The sequence below is a fragment of the Rhinatrema bivittatum genome, chromosome 14, assembly GCF_901001135.1.
Source record: "Rhinatrema bivittatum chromosome 14, aRhiBiv1.1, whole genome shotgun sequence".
NCBI lineage: Eukaryota > Metazoa > Chordata > Amphibia > Gymnophiona > Rhinatrematidae > Rhinatrema > Rhinatrema bivittatum.
The window spans coordinates 69,831,487-69,856,261 of NC_042628.1; the positions used below are offsets into that span (position 1 = coordinate 69,831,487).

The following is a 24,775-nucleotide window of genomic DNA, read 5'->3' on the forward strand; positions in this document are numbered from 1 at the left end:
CTTCAGGAGCGCTATTGCTCCCAGCAAGTTACTTCCTCACCAAGGCATTCTGTTTCCCAAAAGCCCAAATAGTGAACTTGGAATTCACAGTTAGATGGCCTTAAACAGTTGTTCTTGAGCTGTATTCATATTCTCTGCACACTCATGAGCAACGCTAACCTGCCTCCTCCACTCATAAGTAACCAGGGCAAAGGCAATCAACGACCTCATGGAAATTCTAAAGCACGTTCCGCATCCTCCGAGCTGCCCCCGTTTTATCGCACCCCATGGAGGTTCTCCAGGCCTGGCCAGAGAATTTTCTATGATGTGCACAGCAAGGTTACACACACATTACTGAATTCTCTGTCTGCAGACCGGGGGCAGAGGGATGGAAAATACTTATTCAGGCTGTGTAATTGCTGTAGGGATTTTATTCTCTCCTTTTCTGCGGAGTCGCATGAGAGTGGCTCCAGCTGGATGAGAGGAAAGGAGCTGGAGAGCTGCCCACCTACTCAGCCCTTAAAAGATAATGGCCATCTGGAACAGACATGGAGCCAGGGGGCATAGCCAGAGCTCTGACCCCCTCCCAAAAAAAAGTCCTCTCCAGCTCTCTCCGTAATGATTGTTTCTTATCCTCCAACAGTGAATATCAGCACTTTTAAATCATATGCAGGGTATATGGAAATGTATATGGAATATTGAGCACACACACATACACATAGATACATTTATATATTACACGCATTAAAATATACATGCATACAAACACAATTTATACATATATCTATAGTTATAAATCTACAGAATATATTTACATATAATGTGTCCTGATCAATCAGAAATAACCTGCTACTTTCTTATTAGCTAAGCATGCTCCATAGCCGAGACTGCTCCTAAATCTGGTCCCTTGCTCCCTCTGACATAAATGTGTGGGAAGGAGGGATAGGAAGAAGGGAGGGAGAGAGAGATGTTTTGGGAGTAAGATGAACATTCAGAAGGGGATCCGTTCCTTGTATCAGTAGCCCAAGCATGAAGGATAGAATTGGAGGAATAGAATATGAAACATCAGAGAAAAAACATCCAAATGCAGCTGATCCTGTACCTAGCAATTAGGATATGATTTAATTAATCTCATTTGTGGTAATTGGCTAAGGGTTGGCACTTGCTTACTGGCTTTTTGCAGAAATAGAAGCTAGGATCCGCAAATGGGCCAGCTGATAAGCATGAGATTGGTTGCTGACTGCAGCGGAACAGCTCAGGCAGGGCAGCATTGCAGTCCACAATAAGCCATTCCCAGCCTCTGTATCTATGTCTGTGTCATTGGGTCTTAAATGCAGTAGGCGGCAGAGGCAAGTCCAACGCATGCCCTTGTCTGTCTCCTGAATCACAGCCCAAAACTCTTAAGCATGGATTTGTACTGCTACTTTTCTTGGGGAAATCACCTACAGGTCTGTGCGTACAATAGGCTAAATCAGACATGGCTCTTCCAGCCTTGCCAAAACACAGCCAGCTGGTCACACTGGTTCAGCAGTATTCACTTCCAGTCTTCAGGATTTCAGTATGCCCCTAATGAATATGCATGAGATAGATTTACATACACTTGAAAGCAAATCTGTCTTGTGCATATTCATTAGGGATATCCTGTAAACCCAAACCGATTGCAGCCCTTGAAGACTGGAAGTGAATACCACTACCCTGGTTCTAACTTCCTGTGCCACTAGACAAATAAATTAGCCTCCTTTAGGTGCCCAATTAGTGGGTGACAAATCTGTCCTATCGACCTGCAGCCAGCTGATTTCTCCCAGGATATCCATAATGAATATGCATGAGATAAATTTGCATATACTGGATTCCCAATGTATTGCAAAATCATCTTCTGCATATTCATTGTAGAGTTCCTGAAAATCCAACTGACTGTGAGGTCATTGGCCAAGTTTGGGAAGCACTGCAATAGTGCGACACTTCGGACAGCTGCCAAGGGGCTCGGGAATGGGTATGAGAGCTGAAGTCTTTGTGAAAGCCTGAATCCCAGAGACTGATGGTGCTGTACATCCCCAGTGCTTTATAAGAGGAGTGCAAAGAGCCATTGATTTTGCTGCCTTCTCTGTCTATCCTTCCAGCACTCAGTTAGCAAAACATCACTAAGTGTTTTCTATAAGCGCTGGTGGCTTCTTTGGTCGATTTCTGAACAGGATGAGGGAGCCTCCTCAGGAGAAGGATAACAAGGAGAATGTCAGGAATTAAATACAGAGGAAAACCAGATCATGAAGATGGAATGCAGAAAGAGCCAAGCGTTTTCATCCAACGTAAATACTGAACCCAGGATCTCTCTCGCTCTCTTCAGACGCCCCACTGAACGATTTGGAATTCCCTAATAAAAGTACTAATCAAGTGACAGAAGCATGCCTGGACCGCAGGCTCCAAGGAGTAACAATTGTCACTTATGTGCATCTATCTAGTGAGAGCAGTGGCACCCAGTTTGCAGCCTGCAGCTTCTAGGTCAACTTTTCGCCCTTGTGGAAACCAGAAACTTCAAGCAAGAAAGGACCGTGCAGCTTCTCTAGTCTGCCCGTTTGCAAAGCCTGAGGAGGAATTTTCCTTTTTGGGACATATAACTTCCCCCTGACCCTTTTGGGTTCGGTCAGAACCAGGTGGGATCTGGCAACCCGAGCCTTCGTGCACAGCGCTCTGGAGAATTTTCTTCCATGTTATTTATTTATTGGTTTTTATATACCGCCGCTGATCAAAGATATCACGTCGGTGTACATACAACAAGGAAATACGCCTGGGCGTTTGACAATAAACGAGTTAGAACATAGGGAAATTAAAATATGATATGTGGATATATTATAACGAACATCGGTACATTTCAACACAGTTCAAATGTAAACTGGCATGATGTCCCCACTAATACCGGTATATAAAAGTTTCTAAATAAATAAATAAATAAGTAGTCATTAACAGAGTTAAATGATAATTATAGGGAATAACTAAAGAACATGGTAACATAATATATAGTATAGCATAACTAAAAAGCAACGAGAATGTGGAGTAACAGGATAACAGGATATATGCATATTGCTATGTTTTTGGAACATAAGACTAGGAAAATGTGACTGGGGTAATTAAGGCAGAAAACTGGATAATTCTGGAAAGGAGAGTGGGAAAAGAGGGCAAGGGCAGAGAGAGTGGAATAGAGGGGAAGAGGGAAGAGAAGTTTAAGGAGGGGGAGAGGAACAGGAGTGGGAAGAAAGGGGTCAGGGGGGGAGAGGTTAAGGAGAAGGGGGAGACAAGTTACGAGAGAAGGGGTAGGGATTAACAATAAGGATGTTGAAAGGGAGTAGAGATGAGGGAGGTAAGGTGGTGGAAGGTGTAGGTTTTAGGTATAAGCCTGTGTGAAGAGCCAAGCTTTGAGTTTTTGGGGCACGGTTCCATTCGTAACGCTGTAGGCATTGAGTTCCACAGCACAGGACCAGCTACCAAGAGCGCTCGCGCTTTGGAGGATGCATAATTGTAAAGTTTGGGAGCGGGTGTCCATATCCACACCCCCCTCCGCTTCCTTCAGTCTGGTCCTCGCAGTGACCGCAAAGCGTTTGCCAAGTGCTGTGGACCGCGCTGCTTTCGAACAAACGGGCAGCAATTCTCCCATTAATTTCTGTTGCAAATACTTTGGTAAATATGCTAATTTTATGGGCGATTTGAGAAATAAAACTTTACTTTTCGGACGGTATCATCTGTAGCACATGGGAAGAATTGTGCAGTCTAAATCATTTTTAGACCCTGGACTCGTTCATCTTCATTCCTTTCCCCTGCATAATGATGAAAGGATGGGCAGATGGCGGATCATCAGCTCACATACAATAATGTATATCAGAGGCAGGCAATTCTGGTCCTCGCGTACTGCAAACTGGTGGGGTTTTCAAGATAATCTGAGATGCATGTGAATTCCCTGCCTCCATTCTATGCAAATGCAAACCTGAAAGGCTTGTGGCACCCAAGGACCGGAGTTGCCTGCCCCTTGAGTAGATCATCACCAGAGACCCATACAGGTGACCCACTGATATGGAGAAAAGCAACGCCAATCTTGGTGCCACCACCAGGTCTGGTTTTCAGGACGGCCACAAGAATATGCATGAAATACTTTATATTTGCAGTGCATGCAAGCAGTTCAATTACGGCCGGATTTTTAAACCCCGGCGCGCGTAAATCCCAGGCCTTATGCGTGCCGGGCTAATTTTCAAACGGGCCCGGCCACGCACGTAAGCCCCAGGACGCGCTTAAGTGTCAGGGTCTTAAAAGGGGGCGGTCTGGGGGGTGGAGCAGGGCGGCCCGGCCCAGGACAGCACCATTCCTCGCTGTCCTGGCTGCCGGCACGCACATGTTACTTCAGGTCAGGCCCTGAAGTAAAAGGTAAAAAAAAATTTTTTAAATGGTTTTAGAGGGGAGGAGAGGGGAAGGGGAAGGGAGGTTAGAGTAGGGGGTAGGAAAGTTCCCTCCTAGTCCGCTCCTCCTTGCCTGCTAATTCTCTTTCCTTGAGTCCCTACAGACCAGTCCAGATAAGTGAGATTTGTCCTCCTTACCAGCAGATGGAGGCAGAGAGCAAGCTGATCTGATCTGATGTCCCTTCTTATACATTCTGGTGCAGGAGGGAAGGCGTCAGTAGTCTCTTGCCCAAGTTGAGTTGTAGGCTCCCCTGGAACTCAAATGGAGATATTACCAAATGGGAAAAAAAAATAATTTCAGTAACAAAAAATTGTAAGGGATTGAGCATCACCTCTGCTCTCTTCTCCCTGAGTTGCATTTCCTTCCTGGAAAGGGGTACTCCTTTAATTTATATCTATATATCGATATGTTCCTTCACCCCCACCACCCCAACCCTTTTTTTTGTGCATGCTTCACCTATTGCTCTTATGTATCTCGCTTCTGACCAATTCCTTCTCGAGTGGTTTCTGGACTGGTCTGTCAGGTCTCAAGGAAAGACAATTAGCAGATAAGAACCTAATTGAACCATCCTCATCATCCTGGCAGACCAGTCCAGGCAAGTGGGATGTACTTAAGTGGTACCTAGCTTGGGCAAGTGTATCCTAGAGCTGCTTCCAGGACCCCTGTGGCAAAGGCTATGTCCTCCCTCTCCTGAAGGTTCAGCCCATAGTGTTTGTAGATGAATGTAGTGATGCCCATGTGGCTGCCCTGCAGACTTCTGCTGGGGCTACTAATCTGTTCTGCCCATGACGCTGTCTGAACCCTCATGGAATGTGCTCCTAGACCCTCTAGTGACTGCTTTCCCTTTAATATGTGTGCTGCCTCTATTACTTTTTTAATCCATCATGCAATTGTTGCCTTAGAGGCTGCTTCTCCTCTCTGGGTCCCTGCAAACAACACAAAACGTTTGTCTGACTTCTGGAAGTTATTCATGATATCTCAAAAGAGCCCTATGCATGTCTAGAAACCATCTTGACACTCCGCTTTCCTAAAGCCTGGCATTGAGATGACTAGAATTATATGAAAATTGATACTACCTTTATTAGGAATGATGGGACGGGGCTGATGGTGACCATTTTTTTTCAAAACGATCAGGTAAGGATCACTGCAGGATAATGCCTGCGACTCTGAGATCCTTCTGGCTGAATAAACATCCACTAATATCACTGTCTTCAATGTAACATCCTTTATGGATGCTCGAATGGTGCCCCTGTCAGATTAAGGTCCCACAGTGGGACTAGCAGTTTCACTGGCGTGTTAATTCAGCGTGCCCCTTTCAGGAAGCAGACGTCATCCAGATGCGACACTAAGGAGGCCATATACCCTGACTGCTATAGCATGCAATTTCTGTCGACTGTACCTGCACTGAGCTCACAGATAATCCTTTATCTAGCCCATCCCATCAGAATTGCAGAATAGCAGCTATTTGAGTTTTCTCTGGGTGTACAATTCTCTTTCTGCACCACCCTTAAAAGATTTTCCAAATTGTAATGTACGTTAGAGAGCTGGAAATCTTCCTTGCCTTCAGTAAAATCAATATCATTTCTTCTACTGAGTCTCTTCCTCTCAAGAGCCATGCCATAAGACAACACTGTGCTGGATCCTCCATGGATACCAGTGCTTGGTGCAAAAGATCTTGCAGTTGACTGAATCTGATTGGTTCTCTTAACGAGCCCGACTAGGTCCACATACCACGAGTATCTTGCCTACTCTGGGGCTCCCAGTATAACTGTCCTTGGAGGCTCCACCATCCTGCTCACCACATTGGCCAGGGCAGGAATGCATTCAGTACTGGGTTTCGGGGCTGCATCTATCCCCCTGGATCCCCATTCTCTCTTTTTGTTTTTCTCAGCTGAAGAACTCCTTTGCCGTGGCGTTCTTGCCATTAGATCCCACTGGGGGGGCGAACCCATTTGGCCATAATTTGGTTGAATGCTTCTTCAGCCAGTGCCCATTCCCTGTAAGCGACGGCTTAGGAAGTGGGACTGGATGTCGAGTTCTCCTGCTATACTTCCACACACCTCCTACAGAGCTCTGACTCCTTGGCCGCTTGCAGGCTCTTTGTTCTTCCTTTCCTGTTGACACAGGGCTACTGCCCTGGAACTGCCTGAAAATACCCTGACAGTGACTGCTTTCCCTGTTACTTTGGGGAGGACGCTGTTCCATACACACCTGATGGCTTGGGTCTCCAGGTGGTTCATGGAGAATGGCCCCTCCATATTGGACCCGAGACCTTGTGCCATTTGTCCCTCCCAATGCATCCCCCCTACCAGACCTGCTTGCATCTGTGGTGATTTAACACAATGTGTGTATGGGGGGGGGGGTGTCCAAGCTTACTCCCTTTTGTAGATTGGTCATCACCGGCCACCACTCCAGAAGACTCTTCAGCTGCTCTGTCATCTGTCATGCCTTGCCACACTCCCGACTTTGCGGGGGCCATCTTGTCAGCAGGCTCTGCTTGTCCAGGGAACCACCTCAATCACTGCCATCACGGAGCCTACAAGTTGCAAATACTGGCATGCCCATGGGGAAGCTGATGTCGGCATCTCCCTTACGTTGATCCACTTGTCCATTAAGCACACTTTTTCTCTCCTCGCACTGAGCTGGACTCCTAGATAGGTTTGTGTTTGTGAGGGCACCGGTTGGCTCTGGTCTCTGTTTGCCACCCATCCCAGCTCCTCCCCGGGTCTGTATGATCTCGTCTGTCGCTTGGCATCCCTCCAGCAAGATGTCCGTTCTTATCAACCAATCTTCTAGGTGTATTCCCTTTCTCCTACCATTGCCGTTATTTTGTGAAGGTCCTGGGAGCCATGGCTAATTCGAAAGGCAAAGCCTTGACTTGAAAGGGGTTTCCCAGTACAGGAACGTGCAGATAGCGCTGGCAGTGCCATCCGATTGCACTAGTTCACACCTTTTTATACCTAGAAATGGTTAAAATATCCCTTCCTTCTTTGGAACAGGGTAAAATAGAATATCTTCCTTTCCCTACCCTTTCTCCTGGCACAGATAATGTAATCTGTCTGCTGTTGCCTGTACCACCTCCTTTTTTTAAATCTTGCATGAAGAAAAAACAAAGGATTCTCTTATGGGGGCTTTCAGCTCCAAGGCTTATCACCACCAAATGACTTCTAGGACCCGCTGGTCTCGAGTTATCCTGGAGATGTTTGTCTACAAGGGGGGGTCCAGCACAACATCACCTGGGGACTCTTACTAGATGCTGGCCCTCGGCTTCCTCTGTCTCCACCATGGCGCCTGCTGCCTCAGAAGGCCAAACCGTACCCAGTGGCCTGGTTCTCTGAACACTGAGCACTTTAGGCAGCCGATATTATCCAGTTTCCTTCAGCCACACCCTGCCCAGCCCTCCTCTTTTAGATCTGTTCTTGTCCTCTGGAAGTCTCCCCGGCTTTGACTTCCCCAGGTCCGTAACCAGTTTCTCCATTCGGTCCCCAGACAAGAGTCTTGTCTGAGTGCGAGGCTGCACAATCCGGCCTTTGAGGAGGAATCAGCCCCAGGAAGCGGCCGGCCATGACTGCCATCGCCAGCTGCCGTCGACCTGACTAGATCACGGGGAGTGTCTGCTATCAAGGCTCCTGCACCCGTCCAGAACAGGCGCTCCCGCTCTTGCTATTGCAGGGGCCGCAGCTTTTCCATGGCTCCCCTGCATGTTGCACCGAGCATATCTAATATGGCTGTGGGGATGGGGGGAAGGCCTTGGCCGGTTTCTTGATTCCTGTGACGATGGGATCTCCTCTTCGCCCCTGGCCTATCCTCATCCAGTTGGAGAGCATGGATCATCTTAGAGATTAGGGCCCCCACGTCCTAAGTCCTGAATAATTTAAATGTGGAGTTTGCTGCTATCTTCATCTGCTCTCCTTCCTCTTCCTCTCCTTGGGAATCCTCCCTCTTCTTTACCTGACAGGTGTCTTCCCCATGCTGAGTGCACTCTCGTTTTCTTGGTTTGCTGGGCTCTTTCCACAGAGTATTATGGCATTGCTAACCTGCATTTGCTTCCCTTTAAAATGACAGAATGCTTTATGCATTACAATGAAGTAAAATCCCCCTCCTCCTCCTCCTCCTCCTCCTCGCCACCTGGCCCCCGGCCTTTCTGTGGGTCTCCCAGCAATGGCTCCAAGGGCTCCGGAGGAGTGTCCTGCTCGTCCTGCAGCAGTAAATGCTGACTCCGGAGGGTTAGGGCTCTGCTCTTGCTGCATTCCCCCCTCCCTGCCCCATCGCAGCTCCTGCAGAACAACCCTTCCACACCAGGCACATGCCAGCCCTCCCCCCCCCCCCCCCCAACACGCTTCCCACCTGCTCTGGGAGAGCGGGAAGGGGTTTCCCGGCAGTGCACAGCAGGCTGAGTCACCATCGCTAGCCTCAGCCGTCTTCTCTCCTTCAGCATTTATTTTCACACTTCTTAAAGGCACAGAGCACAACTGTGCCTTCAGCCAGGAAAGGGACATTCAGGGATAGGAACATAGAAATGATGGTCCATCCAGTCTGCCCAGCAAGCTTCCCATGGTAATATCTGCCGTGCCCTGCTGTACCCCCATGTATCAATCAGGGTTGCTTGACCTGCTTTGCTCTTCCTCTCCCCAGGGACCTTGCCCAGATTGCCCTGGGGGAGGAAGAGCCTGATGTTAAGCCTGTTGCCCCAGGAACCACTTTCCTCCACCTTCCTGTTGGAGGCAGAGAACTACTGACGTTGTACCAGGATATAGAGGGAGGGATGTCAGGTCAGATCAGCTTGTAAATCCCTCTAGTCTAGCCTGGTCTGGCAGGACAATGAGAAAATACCTCATGCATATTTACTGAAAACCAAACCCTTTTGTGGCACTTCAGCACCAGAATTGCTTACCCTGCACCGACACATGTAAAGTGTGAATACAGCACAGACAGCTGAAGAGCAGATCTTCATCAGAGCCTCATGCAGACATCACACTGACACATGTAAAGTGTGAATACAGCACAGACAGCTGAAGAACAGATATTCATCAGAGCCTCATGCAGATATCACACTGACACATGTAAAGTGTGAATACAGCACAGACAGCTGAAGAGCAGATCTTCATCAGAGCCTCATGCAGACATCACACTGACACATGTAAAGTGTGAATACAGCACAGACAGCTGAAGAACAGATCTTCATCAGAGCCTCATTCAGACATCACACTGACACATGTGAAGTGTGAATACAGCACAGACAGCTAAGCAGCAGATCTTCATCAGAGCCCCAGGTAGACATCACACTGACAGATGTAAAGTGTGAATACAGCACAGACTGCTGAGGATCAGATCTTCATCAGAGCCCCATGCAGGCAGCACACTGACACATGTGAAGTGTGAATACAGCACAGACAGCTAAGCAGCAGATCTTCATCAGAGCCCCATGTAGACATCACACTGACACATGTAAAGTGTGAATACAGCACAGACAGCTGAAGAACAGATCTTCATCAGAGCCCCAAGTAGACATCACACTGACAGATGTAAACTGTGAATACAGCACAGACAGCTGAATAAGGGGACTCAGGGAAGGAGACTTTAAAAACACCAGGGGTGCAACCATAATAAGAGGAGCTCACGTTTGAGTCCCAATAAATACATTTTAAAAAGCAATAAAAATCTGAGAACTAAAATTCATTTGGACACAAAAACACGGAGAAGTAGGCAATAAGACAGCTAAGAGGAGGCAGGCAGGCAGGCTGCTCTTCGGAAGAGTCTGGAGCTTCAGCTGGTGCCTTAGGAAGGGAGCGCTGCAGAAGCCACTTGCAGCTGCGATAAATATCCTTCCGCTATGATTGCCCCTCCTGGGCAGCCGTAGGGCTGCATGAGTAATTACGCACATTAATGCAGAAAGTTTGGGGCCATGGAAGAGAGAAACTCTGCAGCCCATTACTTGTTAATTAGGTTTCTTGTTTAATGCATCTCTCAGGCGGCAGTGCTGTAACAGCTCACCTCCATGCGGTTTTTCTATATCTGGCTGAAAGAGTCTGTGACTGCTGGAAGCAAAGTTCCGGGCCCTCCCTATTGACTGAGCTTTTAAACCTGCGTTATTGTGCAAAAACCTTATTTTCAGCAAGTCGGCGGGAGCCGGCTTTGGGGCCCTTGGGAGGACACTGCAGGCGGCTGGGGCAGCACTGGGGGAGTCCTGCTGGCCATCGTGCAACAGTGACACCTAGTGGCTGCCTTGCCAGCTCATTCAAGGTAGCTCTGAATGAAGATTCGTTTTACGGGGGGGATTTTGATTTATCTGGAAACCAAAAAGGATTGGAACAGCAGAAAACTAAGCTATTGTCTATTGTCTAAGCCTGCTACATTCGTTTATTTGTTAAACTCCGTTATTTTAAATCTTAGTTATGTATAACTTATTATACTAATTGTTTTGCTTTCGCTCTCTACTCTCCCATCCTGTAAACCCCTTGTTCTTTGTAACTTTATTTATTTATTCTCATAGTTAATTGGTTACCCCTTGTTTCAATGTAAACCGGTACGATAAGACACCAGTCTTGAGTATCTGTATATCAAAAGTATTTAAATAAATAAATAAATAAGCAGAACGCCCCACATAAGCAATGCAAAGGGATGAGTCCAACAAAGTGGTTTTTAACCCCCGAGGCTTTGAATTTCAACTGTGTTGAATTGTTCTGACTTGCTTTACCCTCGTGAAAGAAAGGCTAGTGAGTGGGAGTTCCTTGATGATGATTATAATCCTCTAAACATCCTAATTTGCTCTCTCTTTCTCTGTGTCCCCTAGGAATCCTCGTGCAGGGCTTCGAGTTCAACCCCACTGCAGATAATCACACAGTGTGCCAGGGGGACAATGTCACGCTCAGGTAAGGTAATACCCCCCCATCTGTATTCCTGTTCTCAGCCTCGTTTCCCACCCCACTGCATCCAAAACAGGCTGATCCAGGCTTGGTGTTGCCCCCATTGCCTACTTATTTTAGGGAAATCAGAATTACAACGCCATGCATGCAGTGGGGCAAAGCCAGGACTGGATGAGATGCAACTGGAAGTCGCCCCTAATGAAACGGATCCAGTCCTGGGCTTCTCACCTCCTCAGAATTCTGCAGAGTTGCCATTGTGCCCCCATCTCATTGAGAGATGACCCCCATCCCGACAGCTGGACTCCATGTCTCATGAAATGTGAGCTGGTCCTGGTTTTCTGTTTGGCATTTCTGACCAGTCCGGTTCTTAATTTCCTATAGAAAGCATTGGGATGAGAGTTATAAGAACTGGGCTGATATCTCATGATGAGGTGGGGGTAGGTTGACCACTCTGACTCTGGGACTCCTGCTACAAATCCCCCTCAACCTTTCCCCACCCCCGAAACAAGAAAAAGGACTACAAGTTCCATAAGGTAGCAGGATGGTAAAATTGAGACAATCCGCACTGGACAGATAATGACCTGCATCAGGAGGAAATGTTACTGTTGCCCTCTCCCTCCATTTATGTTGTCCAGATGGTCCATTCTGGTTTTACTCCCAGTGCATCCCTGGGATTAGAGGTCCACAGATACACTGGCAGGACTGTCCCTAATGACCTGGTAACCTTTATCTATTTATGACAAAGAAATTGTATTCCTCTGTCTAAAAACTGAAAGTGCTGGGCTGTCCTCATTGGCATCTAGCGCATGCAGAACTCTGATGGGCTTTTCTAATTTATATTTTAATACCTCTTCCTCTATCAGAAACGTGGATGAGTGCCCTTAGCTCTTGTTGCAGGACTCCTGCTGAGGCTAAGAGTGAACGAGAAAGGGCTAGAGAGGTTAATGGACAGACAGAGCAGAGAGCTCTTAACCTCTTTGCTCTGTTGAGTTTTTCTGATCAGATTAGACACTGATATCTCCGGCTTCCTGGCAGAACGGCAATTAACTCTCCCCAGTCCCCCTCGCATTTCCCAATCGTACTGACCTAGTCTGGGATCTACAGAAGGCAGGACCCAGAGATTGGGAGAAATCCTAGGTTTATTGATGGAGCAAGCGGCCACTCGGAGGTAGATCCCAGAAAGACTGCCATAGAAATAGAGGCTAGGACATACGATATTGACTACAAGAGCCACGTAGTCTGTGATAAGGCAGGCCCCACTCGGTCTCCGGTTTTATGCTTGCATTCTCATTACTCCTCTCTGCTTATCTCATGTCTTCTTGGGTTCTCATACCATTTGTACGTCCACCACCCCAGGCTCCTAACTACCTTTCTGGGAATAATCTTTCCTTATGATGCACCTTCAGTGCCATCCATGACCCCTATTCTAGAACTTTCTAGTGAAGAGTAGTTGCTTTCTGAGCCCCATTTATACCGTCGAGGTATTTGAATGACTCTCATATATTACAATGACCACCTTGTCAAAACAGACACACTGAGCCAGCCCTGGGTTTGCCCCATCGCATACATGGACATGTACTTCTGGTTTTCCTAGGATAGGCTGAAACAATATCTCCATACAAGCTTGGGGTAAAACCAGGAGTAACCTTAGCCTCTCCCTTTTGACATGGAGCGTGATGGTCATCCTAACCCACACTTTTTCATGATGTTCACAAGGAATATGCGTGAGGTATTTGAACATATTGGAGACTTAGCATATTAAAATATATCTCATGCATATTCATTGTGGATATCATGAAAAGATGACTAGCTGTGAGATCAACAGGAAATAGTTCCAGTGGAGGTTTCATGAACTATTTTCTGAAGCCCCAGAAAGTATTTGTTGAGTTGATACTTACAGACACTGCTTTTCTGCCGCGTGGACCCTTGGTGGGGTTGCTGTGTGACATGAGAGGGACGTGACGCTGTGTCAAGGCTTTGCCAGGTTTCACACGTTGCTTCCTCAAGTTTTACATTTTGTTTTGACATCGTCATGGGAAGTGAGTGGGGATGACAGCAGGAAGAGGAAGGTACTGTAGAGGTTGGCAGATGAGCACGAGGATCCATAAATGAAAAGATCTGGGCGCCTGACTTTAAGAGCTTGGTGCCCAGGTCTACCAAAATAAAAATTCTCCCCTGCTCAGTGCTTCAATTTAGGTGCTTTAAACATGGACAGGGCGAAAGGTGTGCCCAGGTCGGTTGAGCAAAGTTAGGTGCCTTACCTGGCGTAAATATACATGGCCCAGTTTAAGGACCCTAAAGTTAAAGGTGTGCACCTGCAATCAACCCAAAATTAAGGCACCTTAGATCGGCTGAAAATAGAAACTTAACTTGGGGGCCTAAATTGAGGCATCGGGAGTACCTGGATATCACCCTGAAGGCATCAAGCTATTGGGTGAAACAATGGATCATGGAGGAGCAGCTGGGCGATTAATCACATATTCCTGGCTCCTCGCTTTAGTCCTTTTACAGATGAAGCCTGCATTCTTGGGGGAATCCAATCCACTGGAACCGTGTCCTTGAGTCCTGAGACCCAATCAGTCAGTCCGCTTTTCCGGCTATCTACGTGCATGGATGTATGTCTGATGTACATTCATTTTGGATATCCAGAAAAGCAGCTAAAGGGATGCTGAACTCCAGTCTTCGAGTGCCACATGCATGGCTGGTTTTCAGCATTTCCACAGTCGATATCCAGAATAGATTTGCATATGTTTGAGACACAAACAGGTTAATCTGGTTATCACAAAAACTAGAACTTGAGGAGTGGAGATTGCCTTAAGAGATGAATCGTTTATCCCATTTATCGGACAGTGTGGAGATAAATCCCTGCTCCTGCCTCCTCTCCTCTAGTGGTACATTCTTGATTCTGGAATCTCATTTTATTTTATTAGGATACTTACTCTTGATTGGAAGATTATGGCTTTGTTTCTTGGGATCTCTATCGGCGGCTCAGTGCCGTGCAGGAGCTGGCCAGGTCTTCCTTGCCACGGGACGGCCAGGGCTGGGAAGGTTCACAGCTCCCCTGGGCAGGTAGTCAGGATCCTCCCTCGGGAAAGTATTGTTGCTGCATTGACCGGACTGAAGTAAATTGGGAGGGGATATCAGACAGGGGCAAAATCCTTGGTTACTTACAAATAAAGAAGAATCGGGGCACCAGATTTCAGCCCTGGCTCCAACTGATCTGGAAACCCAGAAGTGCCCTGCTGGGTCAAACCAAGGTCAATCGAGCCCAACATCCTCTCTCTGACAGTGGCCAATAGTTGCTCTATTCCTTGTATCTCACTCCCAGGGATACGCGCTGGCTTTCCTAAGGCTACCTGGCTGATAACTCTTTATGGACGTTTCCTTCAGGGACTTGTCCAATCCTCTTTTGAGTCACCTTGACCTCATCCTCTGGCAACAGATTCCGTAGCCTGATTGTGCGCTGAGTGAACAAAAACTTCCTAAGATTTGTTTTAAATGTGCTGGTTGTTAGTTTCATGGAGCGTCCCCTAGTCCTAGTGTTGTTTGAAAGGGTAAATCCCATTTACTCGTTCCTCCCCATTCATGATTTTATAAATCTCAGTCATATCCCCTCTCAGTCATCTCTATTCCAAGCTGAAGAGCCCTGATCTGTTTAGCCTTTCTGCATATTCATCGTGGATTTCCTGAAACCCTGACAGGCTGGTTGAGAACCACGGTCTAGTGGAAGATGAATCTTTGATTGCTGAAGCCATCCCCATTGTCTTGGAGGTGACCTATGCATACTGCCGCATGATTTGAATTCCTCAAAGTGCCTCTCATCAACCAGGAGTTACTGTAATAAGGGAGCAGGCAGCGCTGACAGACATCTCAGCTTCTCAGCCTTATCAAGATTAGCGTCACCTCAGTCAGAGGCATGAAGGATGCTGGGGTTTATCGATCTGTGTTTTTTTTTTTTCAGCGCCGTCTCCACATTAAAATGTAAATAAAACACTTGGCACCACAGCATAATAGAAAATTTGGTTTGCAAGGTTGAAGTTTATTCAATACGTTGCAGTGAGGAGCCGAGTATACAGATAACAGATAAGTGGAACATCATGCATGTCCTGGAAAAGCTTCGCTATCAGAGAACAGAGTTCCTATCACTAAACATGAAACTAGTTACAGATACTAATCACTGCAGCAGCTCATGAAGGTATGAATCAACTTCTTCTGCTGGACTAGTGAGCAGAGATTCTGACTTCCCCCATCCCGGGGAAAATGTCAGGACACAAATTCTCAATAGCCGGTGCCCCCTCCATGCCTTTTACTGAGACCAGGGTACGATGACTAAATTAATGGTCCCAGTGCCTCTCCTCTAATCTCTGCTGGGAATTAATGCCTTGAATGGAGGCCAATAAACTGCACCAGCTCCTTGATGCTGTTCCCAGTAAACTGTGGCACAGACGTCTGGTCCTGGAGGGAACTGGGCCCTTAGCAGCCCGACAGCTCTTTTATTGAACTGATGGTAGAGAATTGTCCAAGGATGATGTGAGCTTCCCCAGCCGCACACCGATCCCTTCTTCGGAGGTGGCCTACGATGGAAAGCTCCTGTGATAGCCCTGCGGGTCGCTGGCATCCAGCAATCGTTTAATAACTCAGCTAACATTAGGATTTTACATTTCCGAAGTCAGCAGAGAGATTAGCCATTGGGATTCTGTGCATCGGTGAGGTGTCTGCCACCCCCAGCTCTGTGCAGGAGCATCTTTAAGAGTCCACGTACCTGGGGGGCATCTCAATGAATGCTTTCACTTTAGAAGTCATGATGTACTTTTCAGAATGAGAGCTAGCAAGCCTTCTGTGTGTCTAATCCTGCCTGGAAGTGGTACTACAGCTTTTTAGTGTTTTCTAGCTAATAATGTATTCTCGCTTTAGATTGAAAAAAAGTTTGCATTATTGAACTGTAAAGGTTTGAAAAGCTGCACTTGGACTCCAGTGTCTTATTCATTTGCAGACAGCACTTGCTATGACCGTTTGATAGAAATATCTGGCAGAATATACGTTCTTTTTGTTTCTTAATTCAGGTACTGTTTTTATTTTCGGCCCTTCCTGTGTGGGGATAGGAGCAGAAAGAAAAAAAAAATCTTTTTTTGCTCCAAGTCAAAACCCTCTATTGCAATGGACCCCTCATCATCGTGGTTTGTACAGTTGTTATCCCCTGATGTTTCGGTTTTTACTTTCTGGCTTATCATTATACGAAAGCAGGGGTAGGCAACTGTCATCCTCATGAGCCACGGACAGCTCCGGTTTTCAGGATCTCCGGGATGACTATGGCATTATATTCACTGTGGAGATCCTGTAAACCGGATCTGTCTGTGGCGCTTCGGGACGAGTTTCCCACCCCTGTACTAACGCCCTCTCTTCATCGTAGTCCGTGTCCGCTCTGTAATCTGAGCTGAATATGGCATTATATTCACTGTGGAGATCCTGTAAACCAGATCTGTCTATGGCGCTTCGGGACGAGTTTCCCACCCCTGTACTAACGCCCTCTCTTCATCGTAGTCCGTGTCCGCTCTGTAATCTGAGCTCGCGTTGTACTTTGGAGAGAGGCTGGACTTGGTTCTTCTGTGGGGTTGCAGCCCCTGAAGGCCTGGGACAATTTTCTTCACCTTCGCCATATTCAAACTATATTCCTAGGTTTTGTGCAGATAATAATAAATGTTTATGGTGTAGATTGTAGAAATGAATCTGTGACAGAACTGAAGCACGCTCGGGACAGACACAAGAGGGAAGTGCTGGCAGCAGGGTGGATGGTCTCAGTAAAAGGCATGGAGGAGGCACTGGCTATTGAGAATTTGTATCCTGTCATTTTCCCGAGAGGACCAAAGAAGGTAGGACTACAACACTGATTTGGTCAAGAAGCGATACTCTGCGGGTGGTTGACAGCCAGGATTTACCCTCAGCCAGGACAGTGTAGATAGGAACAATGAGGGAGACTGCCTGGGCACTGTGGGGGCAATTTTCAAATGGGTCCGTGTAGTTGCAAACCAGATAGATGGTTTGTATCATCCGTTCTTCAAGAGGAAACCACGCGACTGCTTTCCCTTTGAAAATCCACTTTAAAACTGCCTATGGAGTTTGCCCCTGCCCTTTTTGGGCAGCAGCCAAGAGCAGGGAAAATGGCAGGAGAAGATTTGAAAATATCATGGGTGTCGAATTCTTTCCTCTTCTGACCTAACCCCACCCAGAGGAGCGCTCCTTGTTCATGCGTGTAGCGTGCACGCAACTGGGACCCATGGAAATGCCCTCTGTGCCTTTAACGCATTGCTCTGGGATGTTGGGATGTTGTGTGCAGAGTCCAAATGCCCCATAGCTCTTAAGAGAGCGAGGATGCCGACCATGGTTCCTTTATGTGGCCTGGGCTATCCATTTTCGGCTTCAAAGCTGGCAAAAAATTTAGAATTATTTTATCCTAAGTATTTTTCGTTTGCCCTTGCTGCATAATCCACAATTTTTGGAAAATAATTTCAATCAGGTTACAATTAGGATGAAATAAACCAGCCGTTTTGGTAACCCTGCAATCTTTTATGTGTTCCTATGGCTTGGCTGTGCTTACAAACTTTAAATATGAGAAAAAAAATCTATTTCTCTGGAAAGACATAATGATGCTTGTGGAAGGATCCTTCAAAATAAAGTTAGATGGCTAAATATTAAGAAATGTGTCTTTATAGATGCCTACAAAATGTTAATTCAAGGGCAAGGATGCATTTAAGGAGATGCTTAATACATAGACACTTATCTTCTCACACTAAATATTTGACCTTCTCAAGAAGGGTATTTTGAACACTAGGTCCAGAGGGCTAGTGATTTCTGTACAAAGGCTATACTTTTTGGGGGCAATCGTCAAGCTCCCCGCATTGAGATAAATTCCACGTGTACGTTTTACCTGCTGCCTTTCCACCAGTTTTCACATGTGTGCGTTCATTATGAAACACAGAGATCTGCACCTGCTTTTCCCATGGATACTTTTTATTGTTGAAAATAATGCACGATCTATGCCTGTTCTTTGTCGCCAACAGTAGTCACAAGGAGTGGCTGAGAACGAGGGAAGCCAAGGGTCGAATCCTTGTGACCTTGGGCACGTCACCCTCCATTGCCTCAGGTAGAAACTCGGATTGTAAGCCCTCTGGGCCACGGACCTACCAACCGTACCTGGATTTATACCTTGTCTCGAGCTTGGATTTGGGAGTTATTAAATCTAAAGTCCAAATCCAAATCTACCCCTAGGGACACCAGTTGTGGCTAAAAGCGTGAACGCGTGGAACCACACACAAACCTTTAGCCACATGGAGGGAGAGAAATATTCAGATGACCAATTTATGTGGGTGAAACATTTTTTTTTTTTACCCTGTAAATTGTTTTGAAAATTGCTTCTTAATGCATTAGACACATAACAATAGACATAGGTGCACAACTGCATATCTGTGAAATTTTTGCTCATGTTCCCCCATCTAGCAAAACTCAATCAACCCAATCGTATATTACAGGACATGAGCCCTTATATTTCCAAACACCAGCACCATCACAACCCAAACACAGTGCACATAGGGCAACCAATAGAATATCCCCCACACAGTATATAACCCGGCTCTTTCAGCACCACACAGGAAGTAATGGCAACACGGGTGTTCTTGTGTTTTCAGAGTTTTAGAATGAAAGGTGCATATTTTTGTATTATTCTTTTCCACATTTGGCTGGCCCAGTCTGCCGTTCAGCTGTCTGTGCTGTATTCCTGCTTTATGTGTATTAGTGTGTCATCTGCATGGGGGTCAGCTGGGGGTGGGGCAGTGCATGCAAGGGGAGCTTGTACTGCTGCTTCCTGTGCTGTGCTTGCTTTGCAGTGGATATTGTGTGTGTGTGTGTGTGTGTGTGTGTGAAGCTTCCCTGCTGCTGCCTGTTCTGTGATGGCGCAGTTTGTGTGTGTGTGTGTGTGAAGCTTCCCTGCTGCTGCCTGTTCTGTGATGGCGCAGTTTGTGTGTGTGTGTTTGTGTGTGTGAAGCTTCCCTGCTGCTGCCTGTTCTGTGATGGCGCAGTTTGTGTGTGTGTGTTTGTGTGTGTGAAGCTTCCCTGCTGCTGCCTGTTCTGTGATGGCGCAGTGTGTGTGTGAAGCTTCCCTGCTGCTGCCTGTTCTGTGATGGCGCAGTTTGTGTGTGTGTGTTTGTGTGTGTGAAGCTTCCCTGCTGCTGCCTGTTCTGTGATGGCGCAGTTTGTGTGTGTGTGTTTGTGTGTGTGAAGCTTCCCTGCTGCTGCCTGTTCTGTGATGGCGCAGTGTGTGTGTGAAGCTTCCCTGCTGCTGCCTGTTCTGTGATGGCGCAGTGTGTGTGTGAAGCTTCCCTGCTGCTGCCTGTTCTGTGATGGCGCAGTTTGTGTGTGTGTGTTTGTGTGTGTGAAGCTTCCCTGCTGCTGCCTGTTCTGTGATGGCGCAGTTTGTGTGTGTGTGTTTGTGTGTGTGAAGCTTCCCTGCTGCTGCCTGTTCTGTGATGGCGCAGTTTGTGTGTGTGTGTTTGTGTGTGTGAAGCTTCCCTGCTGCTGCCTGTTCTGTGATGGCGCAGTTTGTGTGTGTGTGTTTGTGTGTGTGAAGCTTCCCTGCTGCTGCCTGTTCTGTGATGGCGCAGTTTGTGTGTGAAGCTTCCCTGCTGCTGCCTGTTCTGTGATGGCGCAGTTTGTGTGTGAAGCTTCCCTGCTGCTGCCTGTTCTGTGATGGCGCAGTTTGTGTGTGTGTGTTTGTGTGTGTGAAGCTTCCCTGCTGCTGCCTGTTCTGTGATGGCGCAGTTTGTGTGTGTGTGTTTGTGTGTGTGAAGCTTCCCTGCTGCTGCCTGTTCTGTGATGGCGCAGTTTGTGTGTGTGTGTTTGTGTGTGTGAAGCTTCCCTGCTGCTGCCTGTTCTGTGATGGCGCAGTTTGTGTGTGTGTGTTTGTGTGTGTGAAGCTTCCCTGCTGCTGCCTGTTCTGTGATGGCGCAGTTTGTGTGTGTGTGTTTGTGTGTGTGAAGCTTCCCTGCTGCTGCCTGTTCTGTGATGGCGCAGTTTTGTGTGTGTGAAGCTTCCCTGCTGCTGCCTGTTCTGTGATGGCGCAGTTTGTGTGTGTGTGTTTGTGTGTGTGAAGCTTCCCTGCTGCTGCCTGTTCTGTGATGGCGCAGTTTGTGTGTGTGTGTTTGTGTGTGTGAAGCTTCCCTGCTGCTGCCTGTTCTGTGATGGCGCAGTGTGTGTGTGAAGCTTCCCTGCTGCTGCCTGTTCTGTGATGGCGCAGTGTGTGTGTGAAGCTTCCCTGCTGCTGCCTGTTCTGTGATGGCGCAGTTTGTGTGTGTGTGTTTGTGTGTGTGAAGCTTCCCTGCTGCTGCCTGTTCTGTGATGGCGCAGTTTGTGTGTGTGTGTTTGTGTGTGTGAAGCTTCCCTGCTGCTGCCTGTTCTGTGATGGCGCAGTTTGTGTGTGTGTGTTTGTGTGTGTGAAGCTTCCCTGCTGCTGCCTGTTCTGTGATGGCGCAGTTTGTGTGTGAAGCTTCCCTGCTGCTGCCTGTTCTGTGATGGCGCAGTTTGTGTGTGAAGCTTCCCTGCTGCTGCCTGTTCTGTGATGGCGCAGTTTGTGTGTGTGTGTTTGTGTGTGAAGCTTCCCTGCTGCTGCCTGTTCTGTGATGGCGCAGTTTGTGTGTGTGTGTTTGTGTGTGTGAAGCTTCCCTGCTGCTGCCTGTTCTGTGATGGCGCAGTTTGTGTGTGTGTGTTTGTGTGTGTGAAGCTTCCCTGCTGCTGCCTGTTCTGTGATGGCGCAGTTTGTGTGTGTGTGTTTGTGTGTGTGAAGCTTCCCTGCTGCTGCCTGTTCTGTGATGGCGCAGTTTGTGTGTGTGTGTTTGTGTGTGTGAAGCTTCCCTGCTGCTGCCTGTTCTGTGATGGCGCAGTTTGTGTGTGTGAAGCTTCCCTGCTGCTGCCTGTTCTGTGATGGCGCAGTTTGTGTGTGTGTGTTTGTGTGTGTGAAGCTTCCCTGCTGCTGCCTGTTCTGTGATGGCGCAGTTTGTGTGTGTGTGTTTGTGTGTGTGAAGCTTCCCTGCTGCCTGTTCTGTGATGGCGCAGTTTGTGTGTGAAGCTTCCCTGCTGCTGCCTGTTCTGTGATGGCGCAGTTTGTGTGTGTGTGTGTGTGTGTGGGAGGGAAGCCTGCGTTTCTTCCTTCCATCCTTTCTCTCCTTACCTGCACTGTCCTGATCTCTTTAGGCCTGCAGTGATATATGCCCCATGTTAAAGATGACTGCTCTCGCTTCAGCCTCTGGCTCTATGTATAGGGACAATTCTTACAAGACAGTTAAAGGGGCTACCAGGATCCACAGCTAGCAGAGGTACAAAGTGTTTCCTTCATATTGCTGGAGTAGTCTTAGGCCACCCAAAGGCAAATGTCCTGGCAAGAATCCAAACCAGTACAGTACAAGAGGCATTCAGGTAATTAGTAAAAAGGTCTTAGCCAGTTGGCAAGGTGAGTGGGCTTTTATCAGATGTTTGTTACGCGCGGCAGACCAGCGGCTCGGCCCCCTCACCTGTTTCAAAGTGATCCAGCACCTGGTCCCTCCTCTCTGGCAGCTGTGGGCCGCCGGCTCCATTCTCGGGCCGCCCCTGGGGCCTCTGGCTCTGCCACAGCTCCTGGTGGCCCGCAGAGAGATGCTGTCCTTACCAGCGCTGCACCCCTCCCTAGGTGTGAGCACGCACACAGCTGATCCTTTAATAGGGCCCGTGGCGGGAACCTAGCCGCGGCCCCCGATGATGACGTCGGCTGAGCTCCGGTATATAAGCCTGGGCTCCGCTCTTTCAGATTGCCTTTGCAACAGGTCCCCTCGCTAGTCAAGTACTCGTTGCTTCTCCTTTTCCTGGTTCCTGATCCTGATTGCCTTCATTCCTGTTCCTTCGTCTCTCCTTCGGACTGCTAACCTGGTTTGACCTCTGCATCGCCTGACTACGCCGTTGCTTCTCTCCAGCCCTGGCCGCCTGCTTCGTCTGACCATCCTTTTGACTCTCTCCTCGTTTAGACCTCAGCCTTGCTTGCCACTGCTTGCAGACTGCCACCAGCCCTGATCCCAGCTTGCTTCAAGACGTCTCTTCAGCTTTTGTCCTGGACGTGGTTCATTCAGGCTTCGGCCTGCTCTTGCTCGGGCGCCCTCTGTCAACCCTACCTCGGCCCAAGGGTCCACTTCGGGCTCAACGATGTTACTTGAGTATAGGAAGGGAGATATATAAATCAGGAACTTCAATACATAATGGAAGAGGGTTTTGAGGAGGGAGGAAAAGGGGCGAAATGTAAGACATTGTACTAGTGATGACTTGCGTCTTTTCAAGAGGGAAACCACGGTCCGAGGTGAACAGATCAGATCACACATGGACAAGATGTGGGGGTGGCAGATGGAAGTTTGCTGACTCACATTTTCAACCCCAACAAACAAGGTAAAGTAGAGAAATCCACAGAAGCGGGAATCCCCCAGTGCCACCTGTGGGCAGGAATAAGAACAAACTAAGGAAAGGATCAAGGTCTGCAGGGCTCTGTGTACAAGTGCTCATAATCTGGATAAGGCCCCAGGGGCAGAGGCAGGTTTAAAGATCCTTGCTGTCACAAGGACATGGCTCAGTGAATCCCATGACTAGGATATGGCCAAAGCAGTTATAATCTGTCCTGAAAGGTCAGGGTAAGCAGAAAAGGGAGAAGAGTAGGATCTTAAGTAAAAAAAACCAAACCAAAATATAATACAATTAAAGCAACTGAAATGCAGGCAGGAGGTGCTGTGGGTTATCTTAGGAAGGAAGAAGGGCATTTCCATGCAAGTCTGAGTAACCTCCAGTGCAGGTCTGGAGAGAGCAGAGACTTAGCCACAGACATCTGTAAGACTGCAGTAAGTGAGGAGATGTTGCTGGTGGGAGATTGGAGTCTGTCAGAGGTTCACTGGAAATGCTAGGAGATCATGGACTCCCTAAAAGGGACGCTTCTCCGGCAACTGCTAACAAAAGGGGTGATATTGCACGTAGGACTTACAGATTTCTAATGTTACAGGAGGCACTCGCCTAAAGCTAAATATTCAGTTGGCTGGTGAGCAGGAAAGTTACACAAAATTTATCTGGGGAGTGGGGGCATTTTTCAAATTTTGGCTTTTGCTTTGGTAACTCCAAACGTTCTCTGGACAAAGTCTTTCAATCTCGACCTCCTAGGATCCCGTGGTTTAACACAAGAGCAAAGGCAGAGATGAGACACCAAGCTCGGGGTCCTGGACTTCAAGCAGTTAGTCTGAGCTTGCTGGTAGCAAAATGAATGGAGAAAGGAGAGAGAAGTTAGAGTCCAGTGGTTTGCAGACAGGAGAAGGCATCCTCATGAACACCAATCTCCTGGGGTTTTCAGAATATGCAGGAGACAGATTTGCATGCACACTGCTTCAATTGTATGCAGATCAATTTCATGCATATTCATTAGAATATCCTGAAAACCCCAGCGGGTTGGTGCCCACAGGAACTGCAGGTTGACTGCACCTGTTTACAGGATCTGAGGTAGCAATGTTTCACCAGAGAAAGATAGTGTCAAACAAACATAATCCATTTTTTTGTGTGATCAGTGGCATACATTGGTCAGGGTAGACTGAGATTTCGGGAACACTTTTGATACTGCCTCTCACAGGGGAGGCACATAAACAAACTGAGCAGCAGCCTCAAGATGCTTGACCGGGTTAGAAACTGGAGTAGATGGAGTTCGGACCTGGGACTGATTCTGTGAGTGATATTACAGAGGGGTTAAGGACCTCAGGCCCTTACTGGAAGTGTCCCCGCCATGTGAGAGGATTCTCTTTACTCCGTAAGAGAGCAGCTCTAGGGGAAGGCAGGTTTTGGGGGAGGTTGATAGCAGAAGTCTGTGAGCGTGGCAGCGTGGGTGCTCTCCTGCTCACTTTCAGTGAGAAAGCCACGACTTTCCACACTTACATAGTGCGCCTAGTCTACTACAGTTTGGAAGTGGGAAAGTTTCCCCCTGTGAATCTAGAAGTGTGCTAGGAATCCGCCAGATGTGCCATGTTTTTGTATTTTTGTAGACAGTGGGGCCAGTGTAATAAGGTGCACTGAAGCTGGAGCGGGTTTGTCCGTGCGTTTTCCCGCGCAAAGCCCTATACGGGGATGTAATAAGGGTTTTGTGCGCGGGGGAAAAGCGCGTACGGACGTGCTTACAGACCCGTGGTTTTTCTGCACGAATGCCTGCTAATGGCAAGCAAAGGAGGCGATTATCTATTTACAGGCAATGCAGGGAGCTGCGCTAGCAGGGAGATCGGGTTAGTGCAGGTTTGTAATAGTTAAATCTGTTTATTGAGCATTGCATAACAAATAGTTAACAACAGCCTGAGAGGGTGCATCTGTCTCAACTCAGGCAAGGTACAACATTTTTATTACAAAAGCAGGCCAAACGTCCCCCTGTACATCCCAAAGATCTTAACAACTAACAAAGATAA

General features: G+C 47.6%; 1 protein-coding gene across 5 annotated transcripts in view; it reads left to right on the forward strand.

Annotated features, from left to right (window-relative positions):
* Window positions 1–24,775, forward strand: part of IGLON5 (IgLON family member 5) — a 418,463-nt gene that overhangs the window by 214,589 nt on the left and 179,099 nt on the right. For all 5 annotated transcript variants that reach the window (XM_029576928.1, XM_029576927.1, XM_029576929.1 and 2 more), the window contains one exon: window positions 11,216–11,294. In XM_029576928.1, the coding sequence (XP_029432788.1) occupies window positions 11,216–11,294 (79 nt within the window). The remainder of the gene's footprint in view (window positions 1–11,215; window positions 11,295–24,775) is intronic.